Source organism: Suricata suricatta, chromosome 17 (assembly GCF_006229205.1).
Source record: "Suricata suricatta isolate VVHF042 chromosome 17, meerkat_22Aug2017_6uvM2_HiC, whole genome shotgun sequence".
NCBI classification, from domain to species: Eukaryota; Metazoa; Chordata; class Mammalia; order Carnivora; family Herpestidae; genus Suricata; species Suricata suricatta.
In genome coordinates this window covers 29,666,709-29,687,416 of record NC_043716.1, presented here as the reverse complement: position 1 = coordinate 29,687,416, position 20,708 = coordinate 29,666,709, and the positions used below count along the sequence as shown (strand labels likewise).

The window sequence follows — 20,708 nt, the reverse complement described above, 5'->3', positions numbered from 1 at the left end:
TACTTCTAAGCCGTAATAATAATGCTCTTCAGTTTGGAAGGACTTTGGTAATGATTGCTCTTGCCCAAATTTTGTTAGTGTTTACACATTTTCATCCTGATGGATTTATTTTGGAGCTCAGAAGTTGAGATTGTACATAATGGCTATTTAAAGTAACAGGAAATGCATTTATATCACAGTTGTATTGTAAATAACTAATTAATTTTGAATGGTATGTGTAAAGCCAGAAAAGTGACTGAGAACTGCATTTTCAGATGGTAGCAATTGGATGTTTGAAGAATTTATAATGTTGAAATAAAGCCCTAAGAATGATACTCATTGGTACTTCATAACATGTTATTAATTCAGTGATTTTTAAATACAGGAAAAACTATTTGAATCAGAAAGGCAAAAGAAACAGTTGACAGAAGAACTCCAGAATGTGAAACAGGTAAGTGCATGTATTACCTACGTGTGTTTTAAGTGTGTGTGCATAAACATAGGAGGCATATAGCAGCGACACTGTGTAATATCCCGGAGCTTACAGATGCCAGTAACATAGTATGAAATCGCATAAATCTTAAAAGCACTCACTTTCAGAGGCTGTATCTGTGCTGAAGTCCTACTGTTGCTCAATGAAATTACTTTCAAAACCAGATAACCGTGGACTGAATGATCAATCTCCTTGCTTTTCTATTGTGTTTTCTCTTTGATTTTACCTTTTTCTTTTCTTCCATTTCTCATACCTCATTGTATTAAAAAAAAAAAACAAAAGAAGTAGAGAAACCTCCAAGGCAGAGGAATTTTTACTTTTATTTTTTTAATGTATGTTTATTTATTTTGAGTGAGAGACAGAGTGCCTACACATGCAAGCGGGGAAGAGGCAGAGAGAAAGAGAGAGAATCCAAGGTAGTCTCTGCACTGTTAGCACAGAGCCCAGAATGGGGCTCAGTTCCACGAGCCATGAGATCATGACCTGAGCCAGTATCAAGAGTCGAATACTTAACCAGTTGAGCCACCCAGGTGCCCTTACTTTTATTTTTTAATACTAAAAAGTAAAAATTTATTTTTACTCTGCATCATTCTTCACAAAATTTTAGGTAACTTACAACAAAACAGATACAATGGAATTATCATGAAATAGACATACAAATAAAAAAATATCAAGAGTGGACAGATAAAAGAACATTGCTAGAGATCACTGACAATCACCTGATTTTGAATTTTCCTGATATCACCCCCCCAAGAAAACATAAAATCGACAAAAATCGACATAAAGTCCTTCAATATGACTGTGGCTTAAAACATTATATGTACTTTCAAAGTACATATAAATAGAGTAAAAAAATTTCAAAGTCTTGCAGCTTGCCTGCGGTTAAAACCTGGAATACAGAGAACAGAGGTGGTGAGCCTTCAATGACTCTGAAAAAGAACTGGGAAAAACAGAGCAATTAGACAAAGTTCGAATAAAATCACCTCCAGAAAGAAAATGCAACAATGAATGCCAAAATCTAAACCCAGAATAGTGGTTGGTGGTTCTCAGGACTTGGGAAAGTGTGTAACCAGAAGTGGCAACATTGGAAAATCATTGGCTCTAGGGAATAGCCAAATGAAAAGAAACAAGGTAGTATCCCTTGGAGACTAGGCAATAAGGAAATAAGAGGGGAAAATTAAAGATTTTGCAGAAATGAAAGAGAAACAATACCTACCAATCCTTTCCATCTACTTCCGCCATGACCATCATGACCCATAACTGCACAGGAGAGGGTGCTGTTAAATTAAGAACTCTTTCTGTGAAAGAAAAAGGAATAGGAAAAAAAAATCTGTTCCCATCATTACAAAACAACTGTAAGAAATCAGACAATATCAATTAAACTTTTCCTTCTGATAAAAACTCCCCAAAACAATTCAGCCATAAAGCTGAAGAAAACTAATATGACACTCCAAACACAATTAAATATCCTTAAACAAAGCACTTGCCACTAAGAAAAAACACTTTAAATCAGAAATTAAAAAAAAACTAAGAAAAGAAATTGATTTTTTTTTAAAAAAGCAGAAAGAAATAGAATGAGAGATGGTAAAACTTAAGAAAAGAATACGAGAAGACAAAACCATATCAGAAATGAAAACTAAGGGTATAAGTTCTCCAAGAAAGAATACAGACAGATGAAAAGATATTGAAAAAAACCCACCATATCCAGGAAAATGATGGTGTAAAAAGGAAGTGAAAGAGTTTCTTGAAGAGGTAAAACAACTGAATAATACTAATATTTAGAACTATAATCCAAGAAAACTTCCCAGAATGAAAGAAGACTCGAATCTCGTATTGGGTGCTAGGGAAATCGGACCTCGAAGATCAACTCTAGGACATATATAGTAAACATATTAGGTTTAAACATAGGAAAATGCACAGTGTCTCCAAGCGAAAAGATCAAATAATTTATAAAGGGAATAGATCTTAAGCATCAGCCTTCTCAACCCAACAAAGTAAGGTCATAGTAGAGCAACATTTTCAAGAAACAAAAGAAAGAAAATGTAAACCAAAATGTATACAGCCAAGCTGACTTTCAGATACCAAGGTCCTAGAAAAGCAGTTTGGAATGTACAAGTATTCAGAGAATGCAGCATACATGTAGTATTCCTGAGGATTCTAGGAGGGGATGAGTTTCATCTAGCCAAAAATTACTGGAATAACTTTGTCCAGAGTTTCCCAAAGAGTGAGCATTTATTTCATAGATATTATTTTATTACTGAGACAAAAATGAGACTGAGTTCACAGGTAAAAGAACAAAGTGTTAACATAGTGTCTGACCACAAAAACAAAAGATGCAGTTTATTTAAAAAATGAGAGGATAAAGCAGGGGAAAAAATGGAAATAGAATATAACCATTCTGTTGTGTAAGACTGATGTCAGATAGTAGAACAGGTAAAAATAGATGACATTTCACGCCCTATAAAAAGCAATAAAACAAAGGTAACCTATGGAATGAAAATACAGACCTTCCTAAATTCCAAAAGCAATTTAAAAAAAAGCAAAAGAAACACACAAAATAAACACAGTAAATATAATATATGCACACACTAATTTCAACAAAATATGACCGAGTTGAGACCATCATAATAGTTATCTCAATTAACATGAATGAGATCATGTTAATGATCTTTTTTTTAAATTTTTTTTTAATGTTTTATTTATTTTTGATACAGAAGAGACAGAGCATGAGAGGGGGAGGGTCAGAGAGAGAAGGAGACACAGAACCGGAAACAGGCTCCAGGCTCTGAGCTAGCTGTCAGCACAGAGCCTGATGCGGGGCTCGAACCCACGAACGTGAGATCTGACCTGAGCCGAAATCGGAGGCTTAACTGACTGAGCCACCCAGGCGCCCCAATGATCTTTTAAAAAGATCTTTTAAAAGATTTACTTAGGAAAATATAGTTTATTAAAACTGACCTCAGTAGAGATAGAAACCTTAACAGAAGAATTTCCACAAAAGAAATAAAGTTATCAAGAAACTACCCTCTAGAAAGGGACTAGGCCAGATGTTTCACAGGAGAATTTAACCAAACCGTCGGCAATCCCAAAACTACATTAAGTGGCTTGGGAGGATTAAAAAAATGGAAGAAAATTTCCAAATTCTTCTTTTGAAGCTAGTAACAGTGATGCCTAAACCTGATAAAAATAGCACACAAAAAAGAAAATGCAATTAGACTAGAAAAACAACTAGGGGTATATGAATTAGAAAAGAAATAAGTCAAACCAGTTGCTTACAGATGATATAATAGTTACCCAGAAGACCTTAGACAATCAATGATAAAACTCATTCAGTGAAAAATTCACAAGCTAGAAAAACTGCATAAAACCAAAATGCAATTCTCAGTTGTATCCATGTGTACAAGTAATAACCAGTTAGAAGTTTTAACAGCTGAGAAGCCAAAAATGGTGTAGAAAAATTGCCAAAGACATGAACAAATAGTTTGCCCAAAAAGCATTTTGAAAATGTCCCTTAATTATAGGAAAAGATAATCTTTCTCATAATAAGAGAAGTAGCAATGAAGTCTACACTCAGAGAGGACTTACAGCTTCTAGTAATGAGAGAGTAAAACATGGGCCAAAGACATCATGCATTAGGTAACTACCAAAGGAATTGGGAGAGTATACTTAATCAGACAAACCTCCTGCCTAAGCCTGGAGCTAACTTAATGTGACACCAGCAGAAATTGAACCACACTTAGAGTCATTTGATATTCTAAAAGGTTCACAGACAATTCACTGGAGGAGAAATGCTCATTACAATAAATGGGGATAGAATAAGAAAATAGTTATATGAAAAGAAATGAATCTCTACCCCTACCTCATGTCATACTCTAAAACTAACTGAATTATTATAGATATAAACATAAGAACTAAAACAATTAAGTCTTAGAAGGAATTTTATCATCTTAGGTTAAACATAGTTATTAAACTGTATCTTAAATTAGTAAATATTACTATATTGAAATTTACTACAGAACAGTTCTGCCTCAACAAAGCTTTTTATTTCTTTTTTAGAAAAACTATGCCAATACCATTTCTCACCAACGATTAGCCAAAATTCAAAATCTTGACAGTACTCTGTTGGTGAGGATGTTTTGAAACAGGTGTTCTTATCTGGAATGCAAAATGGTGCCCGCATGAAGGAGGGTTTGGCAGTTCTAACAGATCCACAATCATTTACCCTTTGACCTGACAATCTCACGTCTAGAAATGTATCCTGAAAATATGCCTCTAATAATATTGAAATATAAATGCACAGTCTTTCAGTATTATTTGTACTTAGAAAATATTGGAAACTACCATAATTCCTCTTGAGTAATATGGAGTGATTTCCAGGAGATATTACTAAGTAAAAAAAGCAGAATTCAAAAGAGTGTATATGCAATGTGTAATAAACAAGAGCTGTTATATGTTTATCTCTTACCAAAGACACCAAAGGAAAACTACACAGTGATGAAACTGGTTCTCTTTGGCGTGGGTGGACACAGAGTAGAGAAGATACAGGAAGGAGTGACACCTCTCTGAGAATTACTTTTTATGTAATGTTTACTTTTGGGTGCATGTTATTATTCTACACATTCAACAAATATACAAAGAAATCAGTAAAGATAAGGAAGGGAAAAGAGCCTAAAGCTAACTGATAGAAATGAATCCGTTTGTATCTCAAATGAATACCACCTCCATGCTAAAGGAAAACAAAGGAAAAGCAATTCAAGTAACTTGTGAACACAGTATTTGTGTTCAGACTTTGACAGTTTGGGGCTGAGTTGGAACCGAATTGCAAATAAATCCTGAACCTTTTTTTTAGTATTTTTTGTTGTTGTTGTTTAGTTTTGTTGTTATTTTAGTGGTACAGGCAAAACAATTCTGAAACCATTTTAGATGTATCATAGATTTTAGCAAATGTGTTGATTGTTGTTGAGAGCCAAATCTCAATGAAAAAGCATAGACATACAAAATAGAGGGAAGTCACAAAAGAATCCTGTGGGATGGACTGGAATTGGAGGTATTATGAATGTATCATTTCTAAAATATCTACATGTTTATGTGTACATATCTGTGTGTGTGTGTGTATTTTTTTTCATTCCCTTACTCTCTCTGCTATAAGAGCCAAGAAGCAGACATTCTTAACAGCAGTGAACACATAGCATATCTAAGTGCCCAGGTATCATTAACTGCTAAAGGAACCCAGTCTCCTTGGAGAAATGGCTGATTTAAGGATTGGAGGAGGGAGGTAAGAACAAGACAAACTTAGAACATCTCATTTTACCAGAAAATAAGGAAATACTCCAAATGATGGGGTCATGTCATAAGGAACAAACTTGAAAATGGCTCCTGCTGGCTAAATCTGGAAGAAATAATGTATGAATTGCAGACCATTGAAAAAATAGTAATTCGTAAGTCCATACCATTAGTAAATAGATTAGTTAGTTAGTGGGGAGAAAGGGGGCTCTTGCTCTTTATAGACTGTTGAATGCTGATGTAACTGCTGCCAGATTTGGGACATCAGCATTTTGCATCTGTTTAGTATAGACTGAGTCGGTCTCGAGTCATCAGATGCTAAATCTAGGGGGAAATCTTGATGAAGAGCAGAGTATTTACATATTTACATGATTTTAAAGTAGTTTTTGATAAACAGCTTATTAATTACTAGGGGAAAATAATAATTATACAGTAGTGAAATAACACACCTTGCCCGGTGCTAAAAATTGATAGCACCAATGAAGAAGAACAGATGGAGAATGTGATTCCAAATGTGAAACCTTGAAAAGGACACATCACCTATGTAGTCTTCCAGCAGAGAACCTGTAACCTGAATCTAGCTATGAGGAAGCATTAGGCAAACTCAAAATCAAAAATAGTTGTTTTTTTTTTAAAGGGCTGTGTGTGTGAGAGAGAAAGAAAGAAAGAGAAAGAAGGAGCACAAAGAAAGAAGGGTTGTATTCTTTAAAAATATCAATGTCATTAAAAAAAAAAGAAAAGCAATAAAAGATCCCAGATTAAAAGAGCCTAAAGCTAGGGAAAACAAATATTGACCTGACCGTGGTAGACTGAATCATGCTGGAGTAGGGAAAATGTTCTAAAGGGTGTCATTGGGTCCGTTGACAACACTGGAGTACAGATCGTGCATTAGATAAAAGTATTGGATCAGTGTTAAATTTCCTAAATTTGAGAGCCAAACTATGGTTATATGAGAATATACTTACATTTAGGAAATACTGAAGTTTTTAGCGGTAAATAGCCATGATATGTATAACTTACCCTCAAAAGGTTAAGAAAAAAGTGATATGTGTGTATGTGTATATGTGTTTTATGCATATACATCTCTACACGTGTGTCCATATATACGTGTGTGTGTGTGTTTCTATGAGAGAGACTGAGAACATGCGGGACCTCAGCAACAGCAACCTGTACGTATGGGTGGCCTACAGGAGTATTTCTCTCTCATGAACATGTTCGCGAAAGGACGAATCTGGTAAACTAGGTAAATCTGGGTGAAGGGTAGGAGGATGTTCTCTGTACGACTTCTTATTCTTGCAACTCTTCTGCGCACTCGAAATTATTTGCAAATAAAAAGTATTTAAAAGTCCTCTTTTTTTTTTTTGGCTAATTTTAAGACTCTCATTAATTATTTTTGTACTTTGGTTGGTACAAAACCCCACTCCAGCACATGATTCAGTCTACTATGGTCAGGTCTTATATTTGTTTTCCTTATCTTGAGAGGCCTTTTAAGCCACGTCTTCAATACCTGCATCGGTTTATATGGCCAGGCTTTTTTACATTTTAGTGTTTGCATCCTGAAAGGAGACATTTATCCATCTTCTTTGTTAATTTTTACATTTGGAACACATGAAAAAGGGGTTTTTTCCTGCATTTAATTAAAATTATCTTTTCTCCCAAATGCTTAGAGCTTAAAAGCTTTAGAATATTGAGCATACTTGATAAAATAATTACATTAAGGACTGATTAAGAAATGATTCTAAAGAAAAATTAATAATTTTGCTTTTTTCCCCCTTGCAATACCTACTTCTTCCACTTGAGGCCCTCCTGTATTTATTTCTCTGAATGAATTAGTTTCTGTTATTAGGGAAGTTCAGGTCTTCATGAATAAATAATCTAAGACAAATCTGTATCAGAACTTAACAAGATTCAATAGAAAAAGATGGGACATAGATGAAAAAATAAATAGGAAAAGGAATCTTATATGATGAATGATGAAGTAGCATAAAGAGTAATGAAGTAGATAATAGACTTTGGAGTTAGATCACGTAGGTTTATTTCGATTCTACTTCTTGCTTGCTCTTGACCTTGGGCAAGCTACTTCATCTCTCCAAGCCTCAGTTACATCACTTCTAAAATGAACTTGATAATAGGATCTCTCACGAGACCGAAGTATTAAGCAACATATATAGTATAAATGTATACAGCACATAGTAAGCACTCAACAAATATAAACTATCATTATCATTATTATTAATACAAGAAAGAGAAATACTAGGTGCTGAAAAAGATGTGGGCATGATTTGTTTTAGAGGAGGAAAACCAAATTCTGGCTGGGAAGATAATGAGGCTTTTTATATAGAGAGTGACACATAATGAATTGGGCTACACATAGAAAGGAAAGAACATTCCAGACGGAGGGCACAGCATGGAAATCATGCTATGAAAGAAAAAGTCTTGAGGGCTAAAATAGGCCTTTTGCACACTAACTGTACTATTATTTGTTAGTATGTTTGTGTGTTCATGTCTAACACTGGTGATGATATCTGTCTTATAATTTGTTCATAGGAATTGAGTTTCAGAGCTTAAAACTGTCAGAATATAGTAGGTTCCTCAAAAATAATAGCTTTGATTTGTATTCTTCTATCACCATCAGCAGCAGTAGCAGCAGCAGCATTATTAAAGGGCCAGGAACCCAAGGGAGCTATGGACAGATGAAAAGTGTTAGGAAGTGGCACTGGGGTGGCTACGTTGGGGCCAAATCATATAGACACTGGAATACCAGACTAAGATTTTAGACAACAGACTGCCTCCGAAGATACTTGACAAGGGGAAAAACTATCAAATTGCTTTACCTTTAATCTGACCCCTTTCTTTCCTTCACACTCCGCATCCAATTTGTTAGCCCTCGTTTTTTAAAAACTACAGAATTTTACCACTTTTTACCACATCCATCACCAGTCTAGGCCACCATCATCTGTGACTTGCATTGTACTGATAGCTTCCTACCAGATCACCCTGCTCATACCCTTGTTCCACCACCGTACTGTCTAAGCTAAACAGAGCAGCCACAAGTACCCTTTTAAAACTTCAGTTAGAGCTCTCTAGGGATTTCCGTCACAGCGTAAAAGCCCAAATCCTACAAGTAGGAGCCCGCAAGTCCACGTGAGAGCCTTTGAGAGCCTACCCGGTCTGCCGTCCTCAGGCTCCTCTCACCTCAGTGACCTCACCTCTTACACTCTTCCCCTCCCTTCCTCTGGCCTCCAGCCCTTGCTGTGTGTGTGCACAAGTTTGTGGTATTATTAACTGCTTTCTTACATGTTATGTGCTTGTCATGGTTTTGTCCTTTGTATCTCCCACCTGGAGGGTAAGCAAGCTTAAAAATAGGGGAGCTATCTTTGCTGTGTTTCTCTGACTTATATTAGAATAATATCTGACACAGAGTAGGTACTCAGTAACTATTTGGTGAATAGTTAGAGGGATGAATGAAGAATATCCATACGTAGGAATATTAACAGTAGGTTGGGAAGTAACTCAAGATCAAATAGGCTTTTGTAATCGTGTGGACCAGCACTGTCTAATGGAGATATCATGAGAGCCCCCTATGTATTGTTAATTTTCTTTTTTTTTTTAATTTTTAATGTTTATTTATTTTTGAGAGAGAGAGACAGAGTGCAAATGGGGCAGGGGCCAGAGAGACACACACACACACACACATACAGAATTCGAAACAGGCTCCAGGCTCCAAGCGTCAGCACAGAGCCCTACATGAGGCTTGAACTCCCAAACCGTGAGATCATGGCCTAAACTGAAGTCGGATGCTTAACGCACTGAGTCACCCAGGTGCCCCTATATTGTTATTTTCTAGTGGCCATATTTTTAAAGCAGTAAAAAGAAATAGAATTATTTTAAATACATTTTATTTAATCGAATATATCTAAAATATGATTGAACATGCAATAATATTAAAAATTCACTAATGAGATATTTTTACATTCTTTTTTCATACTGTATCTTTGAAGTCTAGTGTTATTTACACTTAGAGCATATCTTATTTTGTACACTAAATTTTCACTGAAAATGCTGGATCTGTGTTTAGATTTAACAAGATTTACTGTTGAAAAAATAGATTCATATGCCCAAATGTTCTAAACATAACTTAAAAATTTTCTACTAACTGAATACCAACATCTTTTCCTAATAATATTTGCATCCATATGGATAAAACTATTTCATGCTTTTCTAGGAGACTTCGTCTTTCAAGCAAAACCATTTCAAAACTACATCTTTTCAAATTAACTATATCACTAATTCTTAATACTATTAACATCAAACAATTCCAAATTTATCAGTATCAACTTAGTGTAGGTTACATTTTTCTTAGTTTTTGTAATGAATTTATATGACACTATCAATAATTAAAATTGCATATCAATTTATGGTAGAAAAGTATGTAAAATCTTTATTATTGATGGATATTACTAAAAGTTTTAATGTCAGTATAAATTCTTAAACTTGTTTTGCTTCGCTGATAAACTTTCCCTTTTCTCAGAGCTTCAAATTTAGCTCATTCATGTGCAGTATGATATTGATTTTTTTTGGTCTTTGATTATTGAGTATTAAGCAAGCATTCCTTCCATTTTAAGAAAATTTTGACTTGAAGTTAAAAGTATGGTAAATCTTCATAAAACTCTTCCACAGTTTAGCCCAGGAGTAGTGGCAAAGAGCACAGGATCATTAAACCCATTGTCTTATAAACTTAGTGAATAGTCATAGAATTTGCACATATATACTGCATAATGTTAACAACTATATCCATGATGTTTTTCACACATTGAGCTTCAAAAAACTGAGCAGAAATATTTTCCACATGTATTGTACAGTGGAATGAAGCAATAAAGAAAACAATCTCTTGAAAATGTCAATAAATTTGAATTTTTGATCCAACAAAGATGCAGCACCATCTATTATGATAAGGAATTTTATTCAATATCCAGCTGAAACTCTTCCTTGAAAGATATAAAAGTTAAAAATATCTAGACCACAAGTTTGATTTTTTAGGCTGCAAAATTGACAGCTTTTTGTCATAAATTTTTAAGTCCCCTAAGATAATACGTGCATGAAATTTGAACTGGGTCACCAAAACCTAAAGAAAGGTCTTTGTAGTTTTTCAGATTTTGAATCAATGAATCCTTGATGTTATTAGGAGGTTCTTTTATTCTGTAGGCATTTGTTTGGTGACTTAACTGAAGATCTTTCATTTTTTGTAAAATATTTCTTCTTGTCTTTTATCATAACTGAAATTACCATATTGATCTAAAAATGGCTTATTTAACTCTTTTGTGCAACAATCCAAGCCATTTTATAGCTGGCCAAAATTACAAACACTAAAAAAAATTTTAATACAAAATTCTGATTTCAGATGACTGATATCATTGGTTCTTATTTCACTATAAAGAGAGAAATCTTCTTAACAGATTCACTGTAGGTACAAAAATGCCTCTTAATATTATTTACTTTTTGTACATTTAAAGTTTTTCATCACAACAAACAGGTTTGCAGATTGCAACTGCATTTATCATGAAATTTGCAATATACCTTGTTCTAGTCTCTCTTTATTGTCCTGATTATATTACTATTTAATACATCTCTATTTCATATTGCACCGGTAATGTCTTCATTTTAAATATAAAATCTTTTCCATACCTACTATTTTAAATAGAAAAAAATTATATTCTAATAAGAATAAGCATTTCAATTTAAATACCAGTTATGATTTACATTAAGTATTACTGTATCTCATGGTATTGCATAAAATGTTCAGATAAGCACACTCTTAAATTGTTGAGTTAAAAACTTTAATTCATAGTAACCACATCAGTTTATGTATACTACACAAATGACTTACATGCCTGTTGCACACTACAGTTCAACAATTATATCTTAAATGATGCAGTCATTAAAGTGAAACAAAGTTCCATCAAAACAGTACAGTTTTATAAAATGGAAAAATAGTTTATACTTGAGAATTTTTTTAATTTAAATGCAAACTAACTAACTATATTGAAAATTTAGTTGACTAGCTATATTTCAAGTGCTCAATAGCCACATATAGCTAGTGGCTACCACAATGGACAGTGCGAATCTAGAACCCTACATTCTGTTTTTTTAATGTTTATTTGTATTGAGAGAGAGTGAAAGTGCACACATATGCACATGAGCAGGGGAAGGGCAGAGAGAGGGGAAGAAAGAGAATCCCAAGCAGGTGCAAAGCCCAACATTGGGTTCTATCTCATGAACTATGAGATCATGACCTGAGCCAAAATCAAGAGTTGGATGCTTACCCGATTGGGCCACCAAAGTGCCCCTAAAACTCTGCCTTCTTGCGACTCAGAACATGATCCATGACCAGCAGTGTCAGTAACAACTGGACTTTACCATTGCAGGGTCTCGCATGCTACCCCAGACTTTCTGAATCAGAATCTGTATCTAACAAATCCTCAGGTGATTTGTATGCACTTTAAAATTTGAGAAGCACTCTTCTAGATGATATGTAGTGGAGGGTTTAAGCGGGTGGTGGCAATAGAAATACACCAACAAGGTTTGTGGGAAAGATACAATGAGGGTAAAGTCGACCAGACTCAACAATGATAGAATATACAGTAATAGAGCAGTCAAGGCTTTGTAATTTAGTGATTGAGAGGCTATGATGGTTCATGCTGTAATGATTCATAGTATCCTTAGTATTATTTAATGTATATTTTCCAGGGGTGCATGGGTGGCTCAGTTGGTTGACCGTCTGACTTTGGCATAGGTCATGATCTCACGGCTCATGAGTTCAAGCCCCATGTCAGGCTCTGTGCTGACAGCTCAGAGCCTGGAGCCTACTTCATATTCTGTGTCTCCTTCTCTCTCTGCCCTTCCACTGCTCATGTTCTGTCTCTATCAAAAATAAATATACATTAAAAATTAATGTATATTTTGCAGTTTTAGCAAAAACAAATTAAAGTATATGTTTGTATATACAGATACATGCATACATACTGGTACAGTTATTCATTTCAGAAATACACATTTTCAATAAAAAATATACTGCCCCAAATCAACCGTAAAGCTGTTCTTTTTTTTTTTTTTAATATATTGACCATGAGTACCATTCACCTTCTCTTATGTGTATAGAATGATAACATTCTGTTTAAGGAGATTTCGGTGATACAGATGAATTGTTAATGAGAGTTCCTGTGCTTTGTTGAAAATACTAAAATTCTGTCTCTTCAAGGATTAATTTTTTTTCACAGTTAGCAAAAGAGTGTTTAAAAATTACAAACAGAGAATGTTTATAACTCTTCTCTTAAAAACCTTTGAAAACCAGAAACCTGAGTTGTATGAACATTGGGAAAGTTTCGTTTTCTTTTTTTGGTGTCCTTTTGAAGATCTGTAGATGAAGTACCAATAATTACACCATACAAATCCTTTAAGCACATAGGTAACCTGATTATTAAAACACCACTAGATTGATTTTCAATTTATTTTACAATGATGGTTACCAGTTCAATTTGATATCCTTTGTTCACTCATTTATAATCTTTTAATTGAATTATTGTGAGAGAGTGGCCTGATCCTAAAAACAGAATAATCTCCCCTTTTTGAAGGTCCATTAGCTATTTTAAATTATGGAAATTAAATTACCTTTATTTAGTACAGTGACCCAAAAAGAAAGCAATGAAGAACTGAAAGAGAGGAGGAGAGGGGGAAAGGGAGAGGGAGGAAGGAAATAAGTAAAAGGGCAAGAACAAGCTATGACGAGATCCTTTTTCTCTGGAAGGATCAGGTATGCTGCTTTGTTTCAACCAGGGCTCGCTACTAGAACACCTTCTGTTGTGTAAGGAATTGGCTGCACTGTTCTCTTTCATGCCTTACAGAATAACCCCACCTTGCTGTTTAAAATCATGAGCACAGTTTCCCACGAAATTAGACTTCTCGTTATTTTTTCTTCAAGTTCTAACAACTTTTAACAGGTATGGGCCATTCTCCTAACAACTTCCTTTGATCAACAACTTTTCTAAAATGTACTCTCACACTTAAGTTGTTTCAAGTTCCTTTCAGCAGTGTGTTTATGACCTAAGGCAGCAGTGAACTGGTGAACAGTCCAAACCCAAAGTATTTAGCTTGTCTGAACCAGTCCTTGCCCTAAAGAAACATGCGAACTTGCTCATTTGGCAACTTCTTTACATTCAGATACGCCCGGTGGCAGTCAGCCTCACCTGTGCAAAGGTCGGGTTGAATGCTTGTTGGGAGCATGAAGCTCTCACCAGAAACGAAAGGTCAAATCAGCTCAGGAGTCTCTGTGGACAGTAGAGGTTGAGCATGAACTTAGTTACAGCTGGCTTGTGTCTGGGTTCATGGACGAAGCAACAAAGGAAACTAACAACAGGTTAAATATATCTCTAAAAAGGAACAACACTACTATGTGATTTACTAAGGAAGTATTCATGTACTCTTAGAGATTGTGTGCCTTTGTGCATTTATTAAGGAAATAGTAAAGCCTCTAATTTTTAGAAGTGGTATTAGTTCCCATACCCTTTTTATTCTTTTTTAGTGATCTGAATTTCTATAGTATTTCAGTTTAGCCCTAGTAGATATTCTAAGATGCTGTCTCATCTTTAGAAAGGAGAAGATGAAAAATACATACATATGATTTGTCAGTCTTTCCCCTTCTGAGAGGGTACCATAGTAAAAATGTTTCTATGCTTCCATTGCAGGTAGTCACTTTGTGACCTCAAAATGTCAACTTTTATTTTCTATTAAAAACCCACTTTACAAGCATCTCTCATGCTACTCTTTTATAGCCGCAGCCACCTCCTTCTGTCCTCCCTCCGCTAACGCCTTTCAACCAGTAATCTGTTCTCTATCTCTATAATTTTGTCATTTCAAGAATGTTATGTAAATGTGATCATGCAGTATGTCACTTTTGGGCATTGGCTTTTTTCACTCAGCATAATTCCCTTGGGACACATCCAAGTTGTTGCGTGTGTCTATAGGTTGTTCTTCTTTATTGCCAAGTGCTTATAAAACTGGTGAAATCTGATTAAGGTTGGTGGATTGCATCAATGAAATTTCCTGTTTGTGATATTTTACTGTTACAGTCATGCAAGTTAGAAGCATTGGAGTAGTCTTATTGAAGAATACAGGGAACCTCTCTGTATTATTTCTTACAACTGTGTGTAATCTACAATTATCTTTAAATGACTTTTTAACACCCGAAAAAGAAAGCCTTTTTGAGAGAAGAAATTGTAAAGCTCTTATAATGATAGACAGCAATCTGAGTGGAGAAACTTATTGAAAAGGAAAACTTGGTTGAATTTTTTTAACATTAATTCCCTTTTTATGAATCAAAATATGACCCATGTATTTTCCAGCATTAGACTTTGCTCAAGAAACTGCCTAAGTTAAGGACAGCTTGCTTGGAAAGGGAGCACAGGAACAGCCCAGTTGGCATCCCTCTTCACCCAGACACCAGCCGTATCCAGTGATTCACTGGACGTGAATGTGGCATTCTGATCAAGCATTGGCCAACAAAAATGTCTCTTTCAGAATCCCCATTCCCAAATAGTTTTCTTTTTTAATGTAGAAAAGGTCTTACATTTTAAGAAAACCTGAGTGAAATTTTATTACCCTATTGATCCTACAGACCCCATTTGAATGGTGGGTGTCAGCTCAGTTAGAATCACAGAATTCTCAAAGTTGGAGGACTTTGGAAGGGAAGCGATCTTACTCTTCATAGAAACCTTCCAGTTCATTTGATGACAGTATTTCCTGTAGTTGGTTGGCTTAGTTAGAACTGATGTTGGGGTTCTGGGTTCCCTGCTGTGAGGCACTTACTTTCTGGCTGTTCAGGGACAGAAGCACTATGTCATCAGTTGTTTCACACATGCCTTGTAGGGACTTAAAAGAGAGACTTGGCAAGGGAATTTAAGAATGCTGTTTTCTATGGATGCACTGGGAAAGCTAGACGTATTATTTACGACAAACTCTCAATCCAGTGGGAAGAAAGTAAAGTAGAGTAAAGCCATCACTTCTTATAATGCCCAATGACTAGTGCATTGGCAGAAGTATGTTTATCTACCAAAGGAAGCGCTACTCCTTTTAATTTTCTTATTTAACTCAAAAGTACAAATCTCTAAAATTTCATTAATTGCTAAGAGAGCACCTTTCACGGTGTGTTTTAAGCATCTATGTACAAGCCAAACTTTTAAGTCTCTCGATGTTAGAGCAATATATATTGCTGACAAACTAGTAAATTTTACCCAAGGAGGAAGTAGTGATAAGGCAGCTGACACTATAAAACTCTTATCTTGGCAGTTTACTATGTAAGAAAGACTTTCAGTACTCTTACTTCAATATGGGACTCTCTTGACATTGTGTTAAGTGATTTATTCACAAACTGTTTTAGAACTAAAAACAAGACTTCTCTAGTCGTACCCAACCCTATATAAATAAGTCACCCTATTTGAAAATACTTGCTTTGATTCATTGTCATCCATGTTAGATACCAAGGATTGTCTGTGATCATGAGTTTCAGATCAAATTGTGAATTCCATCACAATTCTTTAATATTGAAGGTAGCTGATTTCCTAACCTGATTGCTAGGGGCATCCTGTCTCTCCTGACCTTATGCCCTTCATGTTATCACACCCACGCCCACCCCTTTTGGTTCTTCCATCCTCTTGTATTCCTAATAACTGTTTTTCTTCTTTTCCTCTTTTCCTACCTCATTTTGTAAGATCTCTTTACATTGTAATTATTACACCTCTTGATACTAAATCTGCTGTAAGTATTTCCCCCTAGATACAAGTTCCCTTTCTAATTTTTTCAAAGATTGTGTAATGCAGGGGTTTTTGTGTTGACAGATCTTTTCCTTGTGCCTTTTCCTTTTAAATAAACCTTCCTTGCCAGATTTCAGATACATATTAACCTGGTTTTCTACCCCACTGTGTCTGTCTTTATTTAACCTATCTATGAAATTTATTTTGTTTGATCTATGGTATGAAATGAGGGGCTACACTTTATACTTTTGTTTTCTTAGATGATTTGTTGTGGCTACTACTCATTGTGTTGTGGTATCTCCATTACCATAGATTAGTTATATATTCTAGGGTCTGTTTGGGACTACCTGCTCTTTCAGCTGCTCTGTCAATAAATATTTATTGAGTGAATGAATATATTTACTCAATAAATTCATTGAGTTTTTAAAAATTTTTAATGTTTATTTATTTTTGAGAGAGAGAGACAGAGAGAGAACAAGTGAGAGAAGGAGCAGAGAGAGAGAGGGAGACACAGAATCTGAAGTAGGCTCCAGGCTCTAAGCTGTCAGCACAGAGCCCGATGCAGGGCTCGAACCCACAAACTGTGAGATCATGACCTGAGCTGAAGTCAGACGCTTAACGGACTGAGCCACCCAGGCATCCCCTTTGAGTTTTATCTGAATACGTTTCATCTAACTCTCCTTTGGCCAGTACCAACAATATATGCCTTATGTCCTTGAACCACATCCTACCCTATTTCTTTCTTTCCTGTTGTTACTGTTGTTTTCCAAAATTTGCAGTACCATTTCTCACTGATTCTTTTTCCTCCAAATGAATTTAGGAATACTATTATCTAGATTACAGCTTAGAATTCTTGGTCAAGTTTCTCTAAAACAAACCAACAAGTTTGGTAAAATTGTAATTCCAACTGAATTAAAATTAAAACTCTAAAAGTTAAATTGGAAGGAATATATTTCTGTTTCAAAGCCAGCTCTTCCTTAAACCCCAAACTCCAGATAAATTCTAAATGTTTAAATAGCCAAAAAGTGGCTTTTGAGTTGTGGCAGGTTTCAGTGAGCTGAGTTTTCATTCTGATTAGGAGAGGAAATTTCCAATACTGTAGATGTTTCCTTCAACATTTGTAATCAGACTTGGAGAAGTAGGAAGACAGGGTTTTTTTCTATCAACCTTCACTAAAGTAGAAAATGCATGTTTAAGGTTAAATATATTTAACTGGATTTTAACTAATTAATATTTATATTGTGAACAAGTTACATGGTAAAAATTTATGAGATAGGTGTACCCATGTGTCTGTCTTTGATTAGGGACTTCTGTTTATACACAGAGATTGAAAATTGTTTCTTTGCTTTTCTTTGATGTTCGGAGTCAGAGCTCAATTTTGTACCTTTTGGAGAATAAGGCAGGTGCAGGTAAAGAGGCTGACAGCTCTTGGGAGGGTTAATTAGAGCTAATTATAATTTGATTGACCTGCTTTTTCTTCTAGAAAGCTTAACCAAATCTTCCTTTGCAAAATGAGGATTTTGCTTTTTCATACAAACTGAAGAAAATCTTTGTTTCTTGGATTTACGAGTGTCTATCATTTTACACACATTGCAAAGAAGTGTCACCACATAATTCATAGAAGCAGGGATATAGGTGGAGTTAGAATGGACCTTCAAGATTATATAGTCCTTGAGAGCATATATAGCTTGTGATGAAAAACTGTACTTCTTAGGGAAATATAAACTAGTGTGCATAATTTTTAAATCTATGTGATGAAAAACCAAGAAATAAAATGGTCAAATACAATGAAGTGTAACTGTTCCTAATTCCACATACTTTTGATATAATCTTATTTGCTTGATAAATCCTATGAAAGGATTTTTAAATTTATATATAAAAAGAATATAATGAAGTGATTTGCTTTTCATTAAGTGTTTTTCATAGCATGGTTTATGGTTGTTACTGTAATTATTCAAATGAAGTATCATTCTTCTAATGGTCCCACAAAACTGAAACCTTTTATGAAGAACTTTCCTATGAAAGCTTCTTACCTAATAAAATTTTCTAAGGCAGTTACTATCTGTGAAAAACAAAGTTGGCATTTTTACCATCAACTCAGTTGTATCTCATATTTATGGTTAAGTGGAGCACTTCGTGTTTAGTTAGATAGGGTTTACTCTCAGCTTGTGTTTTGATGTGAGAGTCAAGACTTGTTGGCTTTAGAGAGTTGGTAAATACTTAATTTTTAATGACAATTTATGATAGCAGTAGGAGATATGAAGTAGTATGTGATTAATTATAGACCGCAGATATTATAAAAGATAAAAGGAGGGGAAATTGTAAGCTGAAGTGGTCTGGGAAGATTAGAGAAAGTAAGATCTGAAGTAGATTTTAAATGATAGACAAGAATCAAATGAAGAAAAAAGGGGAAAATGTATACATAGTGGAAGGAATATTGTGCTGGAAAGCATCTTCGAGGTAGGAGAGTTTGGTCTGGGGAATTTGGTAAATAATGTAGTTGGATATGGTAATCACCTAAGAGAATTGAATGTGCCAAAGCTGGAAAGATAGATTTGGAACAAGTAGTAGAAAGCCTTGAAGCATGGAGATTGAAGAACTATTTTATCATACTACCTAAGGTTATCTTAGTCTTGTTACATGAGCAGTGTTTTGGGAAAACTGATCCTTCAAAAGTATGTGATAGTGAAGAACACGATGGACAGGATGGTCTTTATGTGATTCCCATAGTATATAACTATGAGGTGATGGCAACATGATCATCATGTGGTGGCAGGAATGCAGATTAAGGAATGGCTGCAACTCCATCACAAATGAAGATTTCACAGTATTTAATAACTGGTTGGGTATGAAGTGGAGTGGTGGGCTGGATGTGCGCATGGAAGAGGAGTAAGGAAAGAGAACGGAGAGGGCACATATCAGAGACCCATAGAAAGTTCTGTGAATGAACTCCCCTCCTCCAAAGTGCGTTCATGCTTAAAGAAAGAACAAGATGCAGATTCATTTGTGAGTATCTGCAGATTACTTTGAGATCATCCATTGGAGAGAAATGGTATACATGTTTTAAAAATCTGATAAGGAAACTCGAGGTAACTTGCTTTTGAACACTTCCTCCAACAGCCCTCTTCCTGCAGTAACCCTTAATCTTTTGCACAAGCTGTAGTGGGACCAAGACCAACACGGGTTCTGCAATGAGTGAATGTAGGAAGCTGATAAGAGAAGTATTCTCTCAGGCTTAGTAGCGTAAATTACATTACACCAAAACATATATCTCTTTGCAGTCTCTTTTTTTTCCTCCTGTCTGCCATTGACATTTTAAAAGATTTACTGGTTAGCTTAAAAATTACAGAATTTCGAAGGTTAGTGACATGGATATGCTAGCCTAATGACAAATGTACAACTGTTGTTAATGCTTGCTGCTACTTTAGGGAGTCATAACTGGAGAAGAAAATCTTTTACATAATTGCTGCTAACGTTAAAAAGACCCATGCCCATAATGTTCCCAAACAACTTCTCTAAAGTTCAAGAACTGGTACTACTAATTGATTGCCACAGGAAAGCCCTTAAAAAATTGTCTGGTCTAGCTCTCTAATCATAATAGGTGATTATGTATATTTTTCAAAAGAAGTAAAGAGGAACGGGAAAGAGCAGTACCAAGAACTGTAATCATTTCTTTAATCCCTCCTGTGAAAATTGTTTCGATGTTATAAAGTAGGTGTTATTTCCCAATATACCTCTGGACAAACTGAGTCTTAGAGAATTACATTGCCAGGAAAAAAGAAATATTACACATCAACTATTCTGACCCAGCTGTAGGTCATCTGGCACTGTTTTTTCTTCTATCTCATGTTCCTTGTGGGGAAAAAGTGCTGTTTGTAGAAAAGCACACAACACATTGTCTGTTGTCTGAGCTTATGGTGCCCTTTGTGTGAATTTATAATACCCTTTGTCTCTTTTGTCAAAGGACAATGTGGTCCGATGTTTCCTGAAGATTCACTGTGAAATTGTAAGGTGGAAAATCCTCATTTTATAATGGGACAGTATATGAATTGAAGGTATTTCCTCAGTGTCACCAAACCAAACCAAACCAAACCAAAAAGCCAAGTCAGAGATTTGATTTCATAATTCAAGATTATGTTTATGTATAT

The 20,708-nt window shown here is 35.1% G+C and overlaps 1 protein-coding gene across 5 annotated transcripts in view; it reads left to right on the top strand.

The window, feature by feature from the left end:
* STXBP4 (syntaxin binding protein 4) overlaps positions 1-20,708 on the top strand; it is a 167,827-nt gene that overhangs the window by 62,826 nt on the left and 84,293 nt on the right. For all 5 annotated transcript variants that reach the window (XR_003904414.1, XM_029927363.1, XM_029927366.1 and 2 more), the window contains one exon: positions 365-430. Coding sequence is in view for 4 of the 5 variants with exons in the window: in XM_029927363.1 (XP_029783223.1) it covers positions 365-430 (66 nt within the window). In the remaining variant the exon portion in view is untranslated. The remainder of the gene's footprint in view (positions 1-364; positions 431-20,708) is intronic.